The sequence below is a fragment of the Notothenia rossii genome (assembly GCF_949606895.1).
Source record: "Notothenia rossii genome assembly, chromosome: 10".
Lineage (NCBI taxonomy): Eukaryota > Metazoa > Chordata > Actinopteri > Perciformes > Nototheniidae > Notothenia > Notothenia rossii.
In genome coordinates, this window is record NC_136908.1 from 35,212,539 (window position 1) to 35,232,934 (window position 20,396).

Genomic DNA, 20,396 nt, shown 5'->3' on the forward strand with positions numbered 1-20,396 from the left:
TGGTCAGCGAACCAACCCAAACTGGCATTTGTTCAGGAAAGGAAGGTTGACTGCCAGCAACTTTGGAGTTGTCCTGAGGTTAAAGCGTGTGACTGCTTCCCTTATTGCCAGGGTGCTAGGGCAACAATAGGCCCTTGATGGTGTTTTGTCTGTACAGTGGGGGACTATGAATGAATGTGAGGGCTTCAGGGCATTCACCACTGCAACCCAGATGCAGGTCCATGAGTCAGATTTGTGGCTCTCCCTATCAGGAGTGTTGGGGGCATCTCCAGATGGTCTGGTAGGGTCTTCCGCTGTGCTGGAGATAAAGTGTCCCTACAGAGCCAGGCAAATGACAATTAGTGAAGCATTGCAAATCAAGGGCTTCTGTGTCAGTAAAGAAGGAGAAACATTCAGCCTGCGTGAGGAACATCCTTACTGGCACCAAGTGCAAGGTCAGCTTCACCTCACTGCAAGGAAGAAGAAATAAAAAAATTGTGAATTGTTTTTAATTTACATTTACTCGCCTTTGCAATGTTGTGGATGTTAGAGTGTTAGGTTTCCTGTCAGCTCGTCTGTTGGGAAGATATAAAATATAGTTTCATGGAAGTCACCCCGTCACATATACTGTAAGAGCATTAAGACATACAGTACATAGGCTAAAACAAAACATATAACCTTGCACTTTGATAAGTCTTGTGAACATTTTCACTATTTTGACATTTTTATAGATGAAAATTGAACTAAAGAAATAAATGGTAGATTAATCCATATTGAAAATAGGTGTCAGCTGCTACAATAATTATAATAGTTATATTTCTTAATCAATTAAGATAAGATATTACTGTATGATCCCAATTTGGGAAATGTTTGTGTTGCAGCAGCATAACAAGAAAAACAAAATATAAGTTATTATATACAAAAGTATGTGAGGGATGGAATATTAAATTGAATATAAATGTAAAATGTACATGTGATTTTACGTCCAAGAGAAGCTATGGAGCCGAGAGTTCTCTGCCAGCCAGAGGTGATTTGTTATTAGTTCAATATGTCAAACTGATTTCCCTGACTACAATCTTTAGTTACATGGTGAAACGTTATGCTGCTTGTACTAATTAGACTTATCATATAAGCCACACAGGTTTTAATATGATTTATTCATTATCTTTACTTATGTTGCGGTCTTTTCAGCAGCGCCATCTCTAAAACGGTGATACAGTCACTACCCATCATTTACATTTCACCGTGACATGGACAAAAATGTAACGTCAGCTTACCTCATGACACGAGTCCAGACTCTCCTTTGGAAAACATCGGCCGGGAAACGATAGAACAAGCACGTTTCATGCGAAGACCTGTGGCTGCAACCCGGAGCAAAGCAACAAACCATTGCGTAGCTAACTAGTAGCGCTAGCTTTAGCTAACGTTAGCTAACGAAACGAACTGCCGAGTAAAATTGGAAAACACTGGTAATTAATTATTCTATAATTTGTAAAACTACTGGGTTAAAAACGACAATTTCAAAAATACAGATTCTAATGGTCAGATATGGATATACAGATACTAAAGATAGGCAGGTACTTGCTTTCAAGCAGAACACAGGGGAAAACAAATTTAGCGGGAGTGTTTACGTGTTCTGCGTAATGACGTACAACGGCCTCGACAATTTCTGTAGTCCTATTCAGCCACTCGGTAACAACCATCGTTTTTCAGACACGTAAACTCTTCAAAAATCCCCAGTGGGGTCACTGCTGACGTATTTAATGTCGTAGAACAAAACATGACTTATCTCTTAAATTTGTGTTAACCACAGACCTTATTTCAAGCTATTTTCCAAAACCCTATGGAAAAAATGCATTGCTTTTTGAGGAAGGAACCGGAAGTGCTAAAAATGCTAACTTACTTCCTGGTTTTACGATGCGTCACTGCGGTTCTCTATTGCGTTTATTAATAATATACAGTCCTTTTCTTCCAATATCGTGCAACAACTGTTACCTTTGGAAAGTTCAATAACTTAGGGTCATAAAAAGTATAACTCCAGATGCTTAAACACCTCAGTTGTCAGCAATGTGTGTATGTTCATGTGTTTTTAAAAACTCAGTTATTGACTTCTTTCTACAGGTGTACATCATGTGCAAATTGCGCTGCAATGCCGTCTGAACCAGAGAATGTGTGCTGCATGGAGATACCACAGATAATATTTTTGATAGCTTCACTAAGTTCTTTGTTTAGAGAATAAGTTTTTCACATGTCATTCAATATGTTTATCACACTAGGTGTCAAGACGGATGCAGGAACTTGAGCACTCTGTGCCTTGTATGGTGGACCATCCTGGTTTGGAGCCTGTGTGCCTAAATGTGTTCTGCCTGCAGAATGCTTTAAATATATACAGAGCTGAACATGGGAGACTACAGATGAGGCAAATACAGCAGTGAGTGGTTTGTTTGTTTTGACTGAAATTGTAAAACGTCTGCTAATATTGTTCATGAAAATAAATACTGATGTATATGGCCTTTGCTAATATTGTTCATGAAACAATTTGCTAATATTGTTCATGAAAATAAATACTGATGTATATGGTTTTGTGCAATCTTTCATTTCATTCTGTCATTGTATATGGCGTTACTATTATATGATATACTACACAGCAATGGCATAACACACCCATGTGTACGACAAAAAAAGTCCACACACAACCTTATGCTTTTGAAAGCAGCGTATACTTTACCCATCCAAACATGAATAATCATGACACATTTGATATAAACTGTCGGAAATTTATTCAAAATCAACGTTATTTTACATAAATTACATAGGCTTTTCACTAAATATTCTTTGCAATTATTTCAGGCGTCACAGGTATCTAGCCTAAAGAAGCTTTGTGAGCTGGTGCTGGGGCTTCCTTGGACGCAAGATCAGAGTAGTCATTCCGGCCTGCGTTGTCCTCAGGATTCACAGGGAGTTTACTGATCCGCAAAACAACTATGTTGGGTTCAGACCTATGGTTCAGACAGTCAAATTGAACCGTGTAGCATAACCGGCGATGACCTCCTCCCTGTCAGGTCGCTCATACTGGGAACACAGGTCCTCTGGGATGGGTATCTTCAGAAGCTCCTGTGTGAATGGTGCAGGGTCCACAGAGATTTGGTCGAAGATGAGGTCCATCAAGTTGGCCACGTAGCCTGTGCAATGTTAAAAAAAAGCAAAACAAATATTTGGTTTAGATTTGTATATGCATGTAAAACACTGAAAGTTGTTTCTAGTTTTTTATTTTATAATTTGTTGTGGAATACATACTTCATTTTAAAAATGTGAATATATTTATTTTTCATGTGCTTGTGTCTGAATTTATATGGAAGTCTACTCTTTGGTTGTAAATAGTTGTATAATAAATATTTTTAAACACTTACGGAATGTGGGGACAGTCTTTATGGGTTTTGCTCTGCATTCTCCCTTCCTGGCCTTTGGGAACTACAGTTTATACAGAGGGTTTTCAGTGGATGTAGTGGCTTGTGCACGATCAGCGTTTTCATTGTAGTGCAGGGCTGCCAGGTACAGTCTTTAATTTCCGTAATGAGAATTTTTTTTTAAATAATAGCAAAGGATGTACAAATTGTCACTAATAACTAGTAACTATGGTTTATTTTACCTGCACAACATTCCAAGAAATGGAAACACAACATTCTTTGGCATAGCCGTGGGAACATATTTCAAATGGGGGGTGCTGTGGGGGGAAGATTTTTTTTCAACATTATAAAGTAAAATGCTTCAATCTGTTGCACTTTGAGCTGAATTGCCAGAGACTAGATCTAAGGGGTACAACTCTAAACACCCATATCGAAAAGATCGGTTTACATTTTAATAATCAAATAAGTATGTGGAAATAACCAATAACCTAACATAGCCAATAACAAGTAAATGTAACTTATTTTATTTTTGTTGTTCATTTATTTCTTATTTGACCAGTTAACATTTATTTATTTATGCATATTCTTTAATCTCTCCAGATTTAAACAATATTTCTGGTTTACTGTCCTATAGTATGCACTGGAATGATTTCAAACCTGCTTTTATTTATCCCAATAATTATAAAGGTGTGCCTTGGAAATATTTGTTTACATAAATTGTTAACAAACCGTTTGAGACCCTCTGAGATAACTTAGACTAAAGTGAACAATCTAAACAGTCAGTCCTTTACCTCACTGAGCCTCTCAGTCTGTCTGGCTATCAGTCCTGTCCAGACAGCTGATATCTGTCCTGTGTGTGAGCTGCGGGCGCCTGATAAGCCAACATCCCCCACTTTCATCGTACAGGGCAAATGGAAACTGTAACCGGGGTGAAAAGGGTGTTATCTTTACTTAATTATGAATGTTGTTACATCAGGGCTGAAAATTCGTTTTTTTTGTATTATATTTACATTTAATCTTGTGGACGTGCAGATTCCCTGTCCTCCATCAGGGGGTGCTGCAGCACCCTCAGCACCCCTACTTCCCACGGCCCTGTTCTTTGGAGCAAAGTGCAGCATGACGCTGTGGAATGCCTCCAAAGATGAAGTCTGGTGGTGGGGGCTGAGTTTGGCCACAGCTTTCAAAATCCTCTTGTTTGAGAGAATTTTCTCCAGCTTGCAAAAGGCCGGCGTTCCTAAGAAATTGAAAATCAAAGTCATATTTGATATTATATATATTTGAATTGTCATGCTTTATAGATCGTGTCTGACAACATCCTGTATTCAATAGTTGTCCCCTACAAATATTTATAGAGTAATGTAATATGGTTTATGATGAACAACATACCTGTTGCCATCCATGTCCTTTTATTGGTGGTAATGCGCAGTGGATGAAGGCACTTGGGGAACAGGGGGTCATCATGAGAGTGGACATCTTGCACGTGGTTCAGGATGGAAGTCCATTTGGCCACTCTCTCAGGCCCGGTGGTGGAGGCTGCTGCAGTCCAGTATATGTGTTTTCTTATACTCTTCATCCACTTTCGAAGTTTTTCGCAGTCCTTCAATTTTGCAGCCTTATCCAGTTGCTTAGAAATCCCTAATAAATACATTTAACATGTAGTTAATATACATACAAGTTGACTCAAAATATTATTCTACTGATGTGATTGTAGGAAGCCGGGTTTGTGTCTAAATAAATCGGTGATTATATTTACAATAGATTTATTTACATAGAAATTAATACAAAGAAAAATACCTTTTTCTATGTGCCACACATCAAAGAATTGGGTGATGCTGCCTTCCCTTAGGAATTTCTGAATTTGCAGATGTCTGTCCGTGACAATACAGTCCAGAGTCACACCACGTTCCTTTAACAACTACAGACTCCTTTTCAGGCCCTCTAACTCCATGTGGTAGCTTCCACCAACCTCATTGCTCTGTCATGACACATGCAAATAACCAGCGATGCACACATTTTAAAGATTAATATAACGTGCAAACAGTGTTAAAAAAAACGACATTTCATTTCACCCCACTTACCTGAACCAACTGGATATCAACAACTTTGTTGTTCTTCAGGTCCATCATAGTTTAGCTGCCGAACTTTGCAGAGTGGCCTGTGAAAATATGTTTTACAGTATTTATTTTTCTCTGTTGATGGTGAATTTGTATTTTTGCTTGTAGTGATTTAGCATATGTTTTTCAGGAACCATTAATTGAACAAATCACACATAGTGAAACCCCTTTCTGAAATGTAAAATGTGAATTATATAAAAATACATATACGACATACCTGGAGAGTCAGCCCTCATATCACCACCAACTATCACTTTCTCCTCTGCATGGAGCTTCTGTAGCATGCCTTCCTGTGATTTTGGCCAGTAAGAAACAATCGCTGGCTCAATGAACATCCTGGCATGCCTTCGGAAGGTGTTGTATTTGAATAGCTGCATATTCATTGCTTTGAAAACCTAATGGTTGAAAGAAAACAGCAAGAATACATTTTAATCTCAAAGATCACCTGTATATTCGTTGAGGAGTCATTGAGGAGCTGTTGAGGGCAAATGCGCTGCCCTTTTTTTAAACAGGGAAAGAGATGAACATGTCGGAAGGGGTGCTTCCTCTAGAGTGGCCCCTTCACATGTCTTCTCTTTCTCCACACCCCCCTCCCAAAAGAGCTTTACATATTAGCATGGGTCGTTACCTAACAGTGCCACCTTTTCTCACTCTTGTTATTGTTACCTTGTCCTATCTTATTCAACAACAACATTTGCATTTTCAAACATTTGCAAAACAATTGTCTGCAGTTAATTTACCTTTGAAAGTTTGTAGAAAGATGCTCCATTGACATATGTTGCAACTGATAGCTGCAGGTTTCCAACTGGAGTACTCCCAAGAATAGGCTGGCTATTCCAGTTTCTTGTAAACTGACAATGGGGGCACAGAGGTTCTCACAGAGTGACCATTTGATCGCTCCAAAGCTCGTTGACAGCTCATTCTTTCCACAGCATGTCCTGTCATTTCCTACACCTGAGCTTGACTGCGCCGTGAAACTGTGGCCTCCGTTGGGAAACAAGGAGAAGTTGAAGTCTGAGCTGACCACGCTCTACCGCTACAGTGAGCTTCACAAACACTGCCCTGTCTCTGTTGAAATCCATTAGCGAGAACAACTTGGAGGATACGTTTGCTGAGACTGTTATTTTGGTCAAAACAATAGTAACAACTCCGATGACGACCTCCGAGTCGGAGAGGAACTTTTCCACCCTCAAAAGGATAAAGACTTTCACTCGCAACACCATGGGACAGCCGCGACTTAACACATTGGCCAGGCTTTCAATTGAAAGCCAGTCGATCCAGCAACTCCAAGACTTCATCCCCAAAGTGATAGAAACATTCTGTCAGAGGAAGGACCGCCGTGCCGCTTTTCTTTTCAAGTGAGCCTTCAGCTTTGGTAAGTTCATTTATGTCATATATTTTGTTGATCTTCTGTGTTTTGCCTCTGCTGGATCGATTGATATTGTGACCTCGGTGATGAGTGTCTGTGTTTTCCTTATATTTACAGTCTATGGTGTTTTAATGCTAAAGCTTACGGTTGTTGTTATTGTTAAGAATTGCTTTGTGATGGTGCCCTTTACTGCATGTATTAAGGTGCATTACAATATGACATCCCCACGCTGTGTACGTAAATGTATGCGCTCACAGTGTTGCTCCATGTGGTCTTCAGTATGTAATTTGACACTCCCACCCCCATCTCTCTCCCCCCCCCCCCTCTCTCTGCCCCCCCCCCCCCAGTTTTGTACACATAGCAACGCCACTGTGCGCAAGTATCAGCTGTATCTCGCGTTAATGCAACTCCACACTACGTCTCGGTGCTGTACCGGAGGCGGAGGGGAGAGAGAGATGTAATACGGTTTCCTGATAAACGTTTTGTTTGATAGGTCCCATAAGAAATCTTACCATAGTACTTGTACCATAGTACCATGGTATATTTACCATGGTACATGTACCATGGTATTTTTGACAGATTGTTCCATGGTACATTAATATATGTGCTATGGAACAAATACCATGGTACTATAAAATATACCATGGTACTATCTGTAAAAAAATACTGTGGTACATGTACCGTTGTAAATATACCATAGTACATGTACCATGATAAATATACCATGATACATGTACTACGGTAAATATACAATGGTACTATGGTACGAGTACTATGGTAACATTTCATATGGCTGTTGGAGGGCACCATAACAATTACCAGGGTAAATACATATGTTCTTGTATTTGTGTCATACCTGTACTGAACTGTAGATACTGTAGAATGTACAATGGTAGGCTATATCAAATAAAAATAATGGAATGAGGCAAGTACAAATAATACATGGACTCAACATGTATTAATGTTATGCCCCTAATATGGGGAAAATATAAGACAAAGGAAACAGAGACGATGTTAGCTTGCTTCAAGTCTTATGTATTATGCACCCGCGGCAAGCAACACGCGCCCTCTGCTGGACAGACCCGGAAGGTCATCAACCATGACATATATCTATTACACACTCCCCTTCAAAACAGATGTCGTCCCGACATTCTAATCCACAATATTATGCCTACATGTCAGCAACATCTATAACATTTATTAAACACATACCACGCTCACTGTTCAGTCTGGCAAAAGTGCACACACTCAATTTACACATTTAAGCCCTTGGCTTAGTAGAAAGTCCATCATTGTATGACAAACATATGTTCACAAGCTCTCCGTTTGTTTTTCAGGGCCGTTACTGCAGCAGTATCGGCAGGGTCCACTCTATTTCCCTCAGCAGACACAATTCTTCCAAGGTAACGTACTTGTGTTTTAAACAGGTCACACTTTCTGGGCTTTAGTTTTATCCCATGCTCCCTCAGCCGTTGCAGCACCCTTCTGACAGCATTGATATGATCCTCAAATGTCCTGCTAAACACAAGAACATCATCAAGATATGGCACACATATTTCATCCCTTAAGCCCTCCAAGCACTCTTCCATGCAGCGCTGGAATGCTGCAGGGGCATTCATGAGTCCAAACGGGATTCGTACCCACTCATAAAGGCCCCAGGGGGTCACAAAGGCTGTTAGGTGTCTACTGTCTTTGGCCATGAAACCCTGGTGGTATGCCTTACCCTGGTCCAGCAGTGAAAAGAGTGTGTTTCCTCCCAGGTTATCCATAATGTCCTGTACTCTGGGGATGGGATGGCGATCTGAGTGGGTTTTCCTGTTGAGCTCCCTGTAGTCAATACATAAACGTAGAGTTCCGTCCTTTTTTCTTACGCAGACGATTGGAGAGGAGTAGGAAGACATGGACTTTTCAACCCACCCTTGTGCTATCAAGTCCAGTAAGTAATCTTTCATCTCCTTGTATAAGGGTTTTGGAACAGAGCGGTAGGCTCTTGACACTGGCTCAGCATCTTGTAGTGAAATCTTCATTTGCAAGTTTTCCACACAGCCTATGTCGTCATCAGACTTGGAAAATGAGTCTGATTCTTCTCTTAGCATCTGACTGACTATTTGTCTCTGGTGTTCATCAAGGTGAGTCAAATCCACAGGAGGATCCCACTGCTCATGCACAGGGGGGCTTTCACTGGAGATCTGGGCGTTGACATGGTGGATTGATGCAGCAGGTTTTTGGTCTGTTTTAAATATGTTTGCAGGATATACTGATCTGACTGACTGTACAGTTCCAATAATAGTTCTTGCTGCCATCGTAATGTCATGATTTGTTGTGTTTTGCACACTAACAATAATTCTTGGGACTGTATCTGCCTTCACGGACACAAGAGTATCACAAAACTCTAATCCTTCAGGCCATTGTGGGTTCTCATTTGGCTCAAAAAACAGAGTTTTATCCTCTTTGAAAAATGGAGCCTGTACTCGACACTCGAGTTGAATGGAGTTACGTTTAGGCACACTAACTCTCTCATTTGCTGTTCTTACGTTATAGTCACATGTCTGTCCTACACTCACAGCATTAATAAAGGCTTTTGCTTTGTTTTTTCGAAGATGAGGAAAGGCAATTTTTACTGCCTGTACAAGCTTCTCTTTATCCCCATGTCTTTTCTGGCCTGGCTGACTGGCTATCACAAGGTGCTCAATGACATTAAAGCCAATAATGGGACACTGCTGTTGGTTACCTTTTAGCACTAGCATGGGTATTAGCAACTCGGTATCACTTGCAGTAAGTTTAAAGGACACTTCAAGCCAACCAACATATGGCATTTCTGTACCATTGGCCGCTTCAATTTGTAAAGAGTCTATAGGGTCAATTAGCTCTGCTACATCTCTTAGCGGTACATCAGTTAGATGGCTTTCTTTCCATACCTCATCTATAGCACAAATTTGTGAGCCTGTATCCCAGAGGGCCTGAGTTTTCTGTTCGTGTAGGAAACACCTGATGAGGCACTTGTTCCCTACTAACTCTCTCACAGTAGCTGTTTTTTCTTTTGCAATATTTTGTTTGTGCTTGGATTTGTCATGTGACTGTGTCGCTTTCTTAATACCTGAACATGTGTATGTCTTACAATGCCTTTTGTGTGCAGGCCAATGGTTCTCCTGACATTCTTTAGAACAATACAGTTTAATTTTGCAAGTTGAACAGTATTGTAGTTCCCTACTCTTTTTCTCTTCATTGCAATTTGCACAAGATTGGGACTTATCTGTGTGGCCGGTTGCTGCATGTCCCATGGGAGCAACCCCTCTTAGTTTAAAGGGCTCCGCCTAGTGGGTCCCTCTACCCTCTGTGCCTTACAACCTGCTCTGAAATGTTCACTGCTTCCACACCTAAAGCAATGCTGACAGTACTCTTCGCCTGCATGAGTACAGGAAACACACCTAGGTCGGGGGCGTGGTGCTGGGTAGTATCGCTGCGGTGCATACCCTTGTTGAAACTGAGCCGTTTCTCTTACTCGTGCCGGGTGGAATGCCGGTCGGTACTCCTGCACTGCTGCTGGTGGCTGCTGGTGGTACACGCTGTTGGCATTGAATTCAGCCCTATAGGGAGAGGGTTGTTGGGGTGAAAACACAGGATAAGGGGTGGAAATATTAGCTGGTTCTCTGCTTGGTGAGGGATGCTGTGGGGGTGCAGATGTGGCCGTTTGGATCGTTTCTCTGATTTGGGAGACCTCAGCTCTCAGGGCTTGCAACAGCACCATGTCAGAGCGCATTCCTTTGATTTCTGACAGCAGATCAGTGGGCAGAGTAACTGTGTTTTGCTGGCTGGTGCTTTTCATTTCCACCGGAACTTCAGTGGACTTGACTGTATTCACATTTGTTACTCGTGATGGGGCAGCAAGTTTCTTTTTATCCTGTCTCTCTTTTTCATTGGTGTACGCAATGTTCACTTTCTCCAGCAGCAGCTCATCCGAAGTACTTATCTGCATGAGGAGAGGCTGCAGGTCACTTTTAATATTGTCATTCTGTAGACCAGTCAGGACAGTATGCATGAAGAGACTCTGGACTAGTGCTGGGTCATATTTTAGGTTTGACTCGGCTTCTTGAGAAGCAAACAGGATTTTCTGTCTCATGTCCATAGTTCTAATCAGGAAGTTTTGAGGCGTTTCTTTACTACTCTGAACCTCAGAGGTGAGTTGTTTGTATAACTCTGTGGCACCTTTCTCCTGGTAATGAGACCTGAGAATTCGGCGAAGGGCAGGCAGTGTAAGGTTTTCCTTCCCTTCAAGGTAACTCCGTAACTGCAGGCCTGGTGTGATGGCACGGATTACTGCATCAATGATCTCTGACTCTGGGTAGCCCTTACTAAAGCCATTTTCAATTTGTCTGGCCAGACTAGAAAATGTGAGCCTATCATTTTGTCCTGGCTCGCCTATTTGGCCTGCGATCTTAAGATCTTTGCGCCACATAGAACTACTGGGGAGTACTTGGGCCAGATTTCTTCCTGGGGGGCTGAACCCGGCAGGGTGGTTCATGCTTGTGTTCATTAGGTCATGCATTGCATTTTCTTTTTCTTGTAATGACAACCTTAGTGCCTCTACCTCCTTCTGGAGATCTTCCCTTTTGACACTGTCATGTACATTTGTTGTAATTTTGGCTTTGTCTATGATATCCTGCACATTAAGAAGTTCGGACATGCCTTCATCCTCTAGCTCGGCCATTTCTTCACGTTCATTATGCTCTGTGACATGAGAAATTAATTGACTGCGAGATTTACCAGTCACATGCACATTATCCGGTCCTGAAATCTCCAGTTCATTGCACACTTTAATCAGTTGTTCTACAGTCAGTGTATACAATGCACCTGTAATGTCCAGCTGCAGCTTCTCCAATTCAGCCTCCATTGTATCAGAGAAGTGGGCAGAAATAGCAAATGAGGGTTTATCTTACTTAATTAGGTTTTTTTGCTGCTCCCTAGTGGTGACTTTTCACACTTCAGGATGCAGGTTACCAACGTTGTCTGAAAACGACCTCGACTGCCTTTCCAAGCTCCTTTCTCCGATGACTGGGTTGTTTAAGGGGATGATTGATCAGAGGATTCCACTAACAACTCAGGGATGGTCCTCAAATCAAATCTCCCAGCAGCGCCTCCAAATGTTATGCCCCTAATATGGGGAAAATATAAGACAAAGGAAACAGAGACGATGTTAGCTTGCTTCAAGTCTTATGTATTATGCACCCGCGGCAAGCAACACGCGCCCTCTGCTGGACAGACCCGGAAGGTCATCAACCATGACATATATCTATTACATTAACATGTATTAACATTTTTAATTTATACAGAACATACAATATTGAATGTTCTTCTGTCTTTGAAGACAGATTTAACTTCACCTAAAGAGAGAAAGAAATAAAGAAAAGGAGAATAAACAGATGAAGAGACAGATTACAAAGACAGACAGACAGACAGTCAGTCAGGTAGACAGCAGAGATGCAAACTCATCAGGTATGAAAAAGGTGACAAGGATCCGCCCCCGACCCCCCCACCCCACGGAATATCGGCTTTAAAATTAGGAATAACGGGTAATTTCCCTCGGTTAGGAAGGTTCCTAAACTAGATGGACTATTCGACTTCAGCCCTCGATTCCACTGGGTCCGTCTGCGTCGCGTAACGGCTGCGCCGCGGTTTTGGTCCGGCCTCCTCCGGCGTCATACCCTACGGGGCGCGTTTCAGAAGCATTACGGAAGCGGAGCGTCTTGCATGCCGGTGTCGGTACCAGATGTGTTCGGGGTACCATATGTGTTCGGGGGCCGTCTCTTACCAATGACGTCACGCATTGTACGCATTGTGATTGGCTGTACGGTAATTTACCCAGGGGTGCTCAGGGGCGAATCACATCTACAGATCATGACAAACCGAATTGAATTATTCCTTTGCTCCTAGCGTGTGAAAATGTTTGTGAAAAACATGTTAAAAAAACATGAAAACGGAGCAATGGCTGTACGGCAACTCAAGAGGACCATCATACACGGTCAAATTCCGAACATTTAAACATAGCCTACACTTCATTCTTTACTTTGTCCGTTATTATATGTAGAAGATGAACTACCTCTCTGAAAGGTCCCAATGTGTTAATTTTGATGGGCTGTCTTCTGAGTGGTTAAACATCACGAATGATTTTCTGACTTCTGACTGCTTTGGATATATAATTACACCACAATAAGGTTTTACTATCACAGTGCGCTGAGATTTGTGACAAACTGTAAAGCACTTACGCATCACTGTACACTGTAAACCAAGGCGGTTTTGCCATCACTTACTGTACTGAGGCTCAGTCACTGGTACATTTTCATTTACAAAGCCATGTTGGATAAAGTACCATCTTATATCTGCTCCCTGATCTCTCGGCAAATTGAAAGTACTTATTGCCTGAGATCTCATGCTGTGGTTTTATTAAATGTGCCAAGTGCTAGGACTGTCTTAGGGAAGAAAGCTTTTAGATGTGCAGCTCCACTAACTTGGAACAGTCTGCAAAAAGAATGTAAAATTACCAAGCTGGTACCACTACATGTTTTTAAAGCTCGGTTGGATGCTCCACAGTCAGATGCTGTTGGTACCTGTACATGTGGATAGATATGTAAATTGTAATCCCTGTATTTTTTGCTGTATGATGTCCTTTTGTTGTTCTGTTGTTTAAGTTTTTATGTCTTCATGTGGAACCTACTGCTGCAGGTCTCCCTTGAAAAATAGATCATTGATCTCAATGGGATTTTACCTGGATAAATAAAGGTTTTGAATTGAATGTCGAGCATTAACTGCAAGTCACTCAAATGCATAAACTGGAGAATAATTATGTTACAAGTATTACAGAAAACATATCCAAGTGTAACAAACATCCAGTATTAACCTTACTGTTTTTTTACTAACAGTAACCAACTAATAATTTTCATGAAGTGCATATTTATTCCAAACTCACAATATATATTATATATATATATATATATATATATATATATATATGTAATAAAACATAATGCACAATGGTACACAGTATCCAAACTCTTTAGGCACTGGTCAGAGGCATTCATGTAAAGCAGATCACCAGAATCCATTACTGGTAAAAACGTTGCAGATCAAATGTTTCCTTTTCTGAAAGGAGAAACCTAATTTTAAAACAACATTTTCAGTGTGTGACTTGAAAGATAAGTTCTGATCAATAATAAAACCTAGATATGTGTATGTAGTGACCCTTTCAATGTCAATGTCAGTCCCTTGAACAGTACAAATGTTGGGGAGAAAAGAAGTTAACTTTTTGCGATTTGAGAATATCATGAGTTTGGAGTTGTCTGCATTTAATACTAACTTGAGTTGAGATAAATGGGATGGAATAACATCAAAGGCAGACTGGAGGAAATCAAGACTTGCTCTATAGAAGAGGATGAACAATAAATAACAGTATCATCTGCATAGAAATAGAAAGCAGCATTTGAAAGATTATTAGAGATTATTTACATACAGTATATGGTGAAATGATTGGTCCTAATATGGAACCTTGGCGCACACACTTTCAAATCAAATCAATCAAATCAAGTTTTATTTATATAGCACATTTATAAACGATTTTTGGTCGAGCCAAAGTTCTGTACAAATAATAAAAATACCCTACAGTAAAGAAATTTTACAGCTAATACAACAGCAGTTTGTTCAGAATATCAGTATGAGAAGAAAACGACACCCTTTGTCCTTAGACCCTCACATCGTACAAGGAAAAACTTCAAGAGAAAACCCACAGTTTAAAGGGAAAAATGGGAGAAACCTCAGGGAGAGCAACAGAAGAGGGATCCCTCTCCCAGGACAAACAGACGTGCAATAGATGCCGTGTGTAAATCGAAGAGATAATACATTTGCAACATAGGTAGACCGTATGTTAGGAAATGCATGCTTCTATAATAATAGGATGAATCCACGAAGATGTCAACAATCCTGTGGGAGCCTTCAGGGAGGCAGCACGACGAGACCCAGGCAGGACCGCAGAGACAGGTTCAGCCACGACCCGAAGTCCACGACTTAATCCAGAACTCAGGATAGAGGATCCAGGATGCGGGACCACAGCAAGAGGATCAGCCTCGACTCAAGATCACATCACGACACAAAAGAAGAAAAATTTGGCTGGGTTAATCGGAACATGAGAATACACAGATACAGACAGACAGAAGGAAGAACAAGCACTCCCTTTGGAGTGATTTTTTTTAAATATTGAAGTTAAATGCATCAATCTGGTGCACTTTGAGAGCAAAATGAAGAGATATATGGATACCTCTCAACATCCATATGAAACAACTGTAAACAGATTTACTTTGTCTTTATGGATTCAATTGTGGACTTGATTGTGATTGCTGCACATTATCCCTTACTTAATAAATACTTTTTTTGATAATCTATTATATAGAAAAGTATATCATATTGATATATAATATATAATTTATTGATAATATATAATATAATCAAATATAACAATCAAAACGAAATAAGTAGTATTAAGTATTAGGGCTAAGAAAATATTGTACATGTGAAATCTTGTATGTATTGATTTAAATTGACATGCATACGCTAAGAAAAATAGTCCGTTGTTACTGTTTGAACTAACGTACCAACGGCACTGAACATATTACATATTACCTACCATATTACGTTATATACTTCTTACCTTCGATTTCTCTTGTTCTTCTCCTCATTCGTCTTTGTTTTTCTTCAAGTTTTATTGTATTTCTTCAAGTTTTTATCTTGTTGGTCAAATGCACTTAAGCGTCAGCTAAATACAATGTAATGTAATGATCAAAAAACCCCTCTATACTAGTCTAGACAGCGTGGGTAAATTACCGTACAGCCAATCACAATGCGTGACGTCATTACGTCGTGACGTCGTGACGTCACTGGTAAGAGACGGACCCCGAACACATATGGTACCCCGAACACATCTGGTACCGACACTGGCTCGCAGTTCTTGTTGATTTGGGCATATTTTCTGGACAGGCTACTTTGTACAGAAAAAGTTAATAATAATTATAATATCCCAGTTATAAACGACATGAATCAAAGATGTGTTGCTGTATTTTAGTGGTAAAATTATCATCATTATTCTATATATATCATTTACACAGTGCCTGTAAACCGGAGGAGAACGCTGGCATTTCTCCTCCTACTTGAACGACTACGGAGGGATAGGGTCTGCAAAATGAGTTTGTGTGTGTATATATATATATATATATATATATATATATATATAGGCCTATATATGCTATATAAGCTCTGAACGTTCCACTTCCTGCCTGCCCGACATTACCTTACGGCTGCGTCGAGTCGAAAAATAGACTTCAATCCCAGGGACGTGCACAGACATTTGGAGGGGCTATTGCTCTAAACTGGAAAAAGGGCCTCCCCCCGATAAAAAACATAAGACCTTTTGAAAATTGTAATTTGTTTTTAATGTAAAAGAAACCAAACGATTATTACATCAACTAAATTGAACAGTAATTCACATCTCTTAACAAAATAAGCTAAGGCGACTACTTGCATTCATTCGGTGACTTGATTTTAAAAATGAAAACCAGGGACATTTTTTGTTTTGCGGTCCATATCTCATTAAAATGTCGAATGTTAGTAACTATTAAAGACAGCATGCGGACAATTCTGTTCTAATGTAGTTTGACCAGACCATTGTAACTGCTGTGCAGTCCAGACATACTGATAAAATAGGGCTTCTAACTAATTACCTTAAATAAACTCACTTATTAATGAAACCAGTTCAATACGCATTATTCTTATTCTTATCATTCTTTATGAGTAAGGTACAATTACTTATTTATTTAGTATTCCATAACTTAGTAACAGAGATGGTCAAACTGAAGTGGTAGAGACATGGCAGAAATCCTACAATGAAGCGGGGCAGTGAAGTGTTCACCCGTGAGAGGGCGATCAAGAAAAGAGAGCGAGCGGCCCCGTTGAGGGAGTTTACAGATGAAAGGACACAGAAAGAGAGAAGCACAATAACAACAAGTAGGCTATATTTATGTGTTCTTTTGTAAATAACCGACGGTATCAAGAGGAAGTAAAGTCCCCTGGTTTGTCCCTTATACCCTAACTGCCATGAGACAACTCAAAATCAAGTTTCCAAAATGAAAATCCGACACTGAGGTGGTCTTAACGCACCGGCAGATGACAGTGCTGACAAAGTGTGTTTCCAACAGCAAACAGAAAAATAAACTCTCGCTCTCTCCAGAGGGGCAGGTCAGCCAAAAAGGCCAAACGGGCCGTTGCCCGGGCAACATTAGCCTGTGCCTGTGCACGTCCCTGTTCAATCCTATTTCGAGCGGAGCCCAGCGGCGAGCTGCTTGTGGGACGCTTCTGAGCCGTAACCAGGGGCGGACTGGGACTACAAATCGGCCCGGGACTCTCGACCGGCCCACTTCGGTACCGCCGGCCCACCGCGGTGCTAGTGACTTACCGCAGAGGTCGACATTAAGGGTAAAATGCCACTGGCATTATATTATCACTGGCCCCACCATTGTAACCACTGGCCCGGAGCATTCGTCCAAAAAAAATCGACTAATAATGAAGAAAATTAACACATTTGTTGCAATAGTAATGTATGCACAAACTACATTACTACTTGTACTACAACATTTGAATCATCAGTTCTTCCTCATGTTCCTCAATTGTTCATATTTGGTTTATTAAAATAATGATATTGTGGTCATTGTTCAAAAAAACCAGGAAGTAAGCTGCTGGTTCCCTCGACAAAAAGCAATGGGATTTCTCAAAAGGGTTTTGGAAAATAGCTGGAAATAAGGTCTGTGGAAAACAAACCTTTTTGATAAATGCACGTTTTGTTCAGCCCGATAATCTCCACATGTCTACCCTACTTTTATAATGTTCAAATCATAAATCTAATCGATAGATTATAGAAGGGTTTTAGGACGCGTCACTGCACCACAAGAAGCCAACTCCATCGATCAAGCTGGCTGAAACTTTCTCTCCCTCTTCTTCTCATGCTCCCTGTCACTCTCCTTTAAATCCTCCGGTAACTTTCTTTTATTTGAAGATTGTTTTTTGCCCGGCGCTTGGCCGGTTACCGCTGGTATTAAAAACATTTTGGCGAATGGTTAGGTGGCGCGATAGTCTGTAGTGAAGGAGCGCGCTCCCGCTCATGGGAGCCTGCTCGCTCGCGCTGCGCTCCGCAGCAAACAGCTGTCGCTTTTCACCCAACAACGACAACCGACTCACGGAAGTCTATGTTGTAGCGTTGATAAACGAAACAATTTAACTAAATTGCTAGTCAAAATACCAATACCATAGGACAATTCTTTTAAAGCAATATTTTTAGTGGCACGAGCGGGCAAGTGGAAAGTACTGGCCCGGGGTGTCTAAATAGTGCTTCCGGGCCAGCGGACCATTTATAATGTCAAGCCCTGCCGGTTACCGGCCGGCCCACATCGTCCGACCGGCCCACTTCAGGACCGGCCCATCGGGATTCGTCCCGAACGTCCCGATGGCCAGTCCGCCCCTGGCCGTAACGCGGCGCGTCTGGTGGAATAGCACCCATTGACTAGAGCGGCCGCAATCCTTGCGGGCGGCGCAGCCGCAACGCAGCCTTAACGCGCCGCAGACGGACCCGGTGGAAACTAGGGGACCCTCATCGCGGTGCAGCAGAGTTCAGCCGACAGACAGGAAGACTAGAGCACACAGTTCGCTCTTCATTTTAATATACAAAAATAACACCATGTGCTGATGGCACAAAACAGCTCGCGGCCACACTAATTACTTACAAACAATCTTGTTGAGTTCAGCAGAAGGAAGGGATGGTCGTGTCTCCCCCCTGCTTGATGCCCCAAGCCCAGTCACACTGTGAGCAGCCACACTGATTGTTGTACAGACCATGCATCAGGTCGTTAGTGTAGGCTACTTCGCTGCTGTGGCCTTGTTGCACCGATCTTGAATGGCCTGTTTAATATCCTAAGAACATAAAATAAGTAACACACCGTGTCATATTATCAGGACATGATTTGAAATAGCACTAATGTGTTTCTAAGACAACAATTAAAATCATCCAAATCAACTTGATAGTATACTTATTAGACAATATGAAACTTACCAGACAGACAGCATCGGTGGAAATCCCACCATCCTCCAAAGGCAGATGCGTTGTGGAAGACTGCTTATTTAGAAAAATACACAATAATCTTTTGTACTAATAAGAAACTATAGAGAAGATACACAGACATACAGACAGACAGGTACACACACAGACAGAACATCAGGCACAGAATGAGAAGCCGGAGCAACATGGCCTTAACGCCTTAACGTGGACTAAAATGGTTAACAAGAAACAATGCCATGGCAAAAAGAAATATAAATATGGGGAAATATAATTAAATGTTATGAGTTCTAATTTGGATATTTAAACAATTATGTTTAGGTAATGATTGTACTTTTAAATCAAAAAGTTAAATCAATAATCATCTACTTGATTTATAACCAAGAACAATACTAATAACAATATATAATAGCTGTAATTCATGTGATTAAACAACAACCTATCATGTACCTGCAAACTTGGTCCAGCAGTTGAGCATCTTCCTTCCTCTTCTGATTTTCTCTCTTTAATTGAGTGTGTTCATAAAATAAACAAAGTTTAAAAAATGACAACACAAAGCTGATTTAAAGACATAGCAGATGTAAACAAGTAACAAAACATACCACTGTCGGAGTGTTGCTCAGTGAGCTGCTGCATGGATGCAATCATCCTAGGGAGTCCTGAAAATACAGTGATTATTAGCAATTTCTCTGATTGAATCAAGATAAGAAGTCTACAGCCAAATTACAGGGGGTAGAATTTACCATCTCAGTTTGGTGTATTGGCATGCTAACATTAGCTAACTAGCACTAAACAAAGTATATGTATGTGGGGCTGATGGGAATGTCACAAGTTTTTAGGTTATTTTTACATAAGTTTACATAAGTTGCCAGATGGTGCGTAAGGAAAACTACCAACATTTTCAGGTTTTGATTTACTTTGAGGGATATATGGATATCTGTAAAAAAAAAAAAGCATTACAACCCAGCCAGCAATTGTAGAGACATTTAACTTAAAACAGAAAAAAAAGCTGGGATTCAACAAATGGAAATTGGATTCGTCCGGCGACCACAAAGGTTCATGGCAATCTATCCAATAGTTGTTAATATGTTGGAATAGCCTCCCAACTGAGATACAGGATTGTCCCACTCTCAATAGTTTTAAAGGTCAACTAAAAGAATGGTTGAGAAACAAACGGACGTGCAATCACCGCTAGATGCACTTTAACACAGGGGTATCTCCTCTTGCCCTTTAACACAGGGGTATCTCCTCTTGCCCTTTAACACAGGGGTATCTCCTCTTGCACTTTAACACAGGGGTATCTCCTCTTGCACTCTAACACAGGGGTATCTCCTCTTGCCCTTTAACACAGGGGTATCTCCTCTCGTACTCTAACACAGGGGTAT

At 40.9% G+C, this 20,396-nt stretch overlaps 1 protein-coding gene across 1 annotated transcript; it reads right to left on the reverse strand.

Moving 5' to 3' along the window:
- Positions 1-2,799: 2,799 nt before the first annotated feature.
- On the reverse strand, positions 2,800-5,293 carry LOC307023196 (uncharacterized protein). Its single transcript, XM_079656305.1, has 5 exons — positions 5,181-5,293; positions 4,773-5,021; positions 4,397-4,620; positions 4,178-4,304; positions 2,800-3,161 (listed from the first exon to the last, which is right to left on the reverse strand). Exons 2-4 carry the CDS (start codon positions 4,957-4,959, stop codon positions 4,191-4,193), a joined length of 525 nt encoding a protein of 174 aa, XP_079512431.1. The 5' UTR covers positions 4,960-5,021; positions 5,181-5,293; the 3' UTR covers positions 2,800-3,161; positions 4,178-4,190.
- Positions 5,294-20,396: the final 15,103 nt, after the last annotated feature.

Excerpts from the sequence above, each read along its gene's own strand:
- LOC307023196 (XM_079656305.1), bottom strand. The coding sequence starts at position 4,959 with ATGAAGAGTATAAGAAAACACATATACTGGACTGCAGCAGCCTCCACC. Across the intron at positions 4,621-4,772 it reads AAGGACATGGATGGCAACAG|GAACGCCGGCCTTTTGCAAG; the intron begins GTATGTTGTTCA and ends TCAATTTCTTAG. Across the intron at positions 4,305-4,396 it reads GCACGTCCACAAGATTAAAT|TTTCCATTTGCCCTGTACGA; the intron begins GTAAATATAATA and ends CCCCGGTTACAG.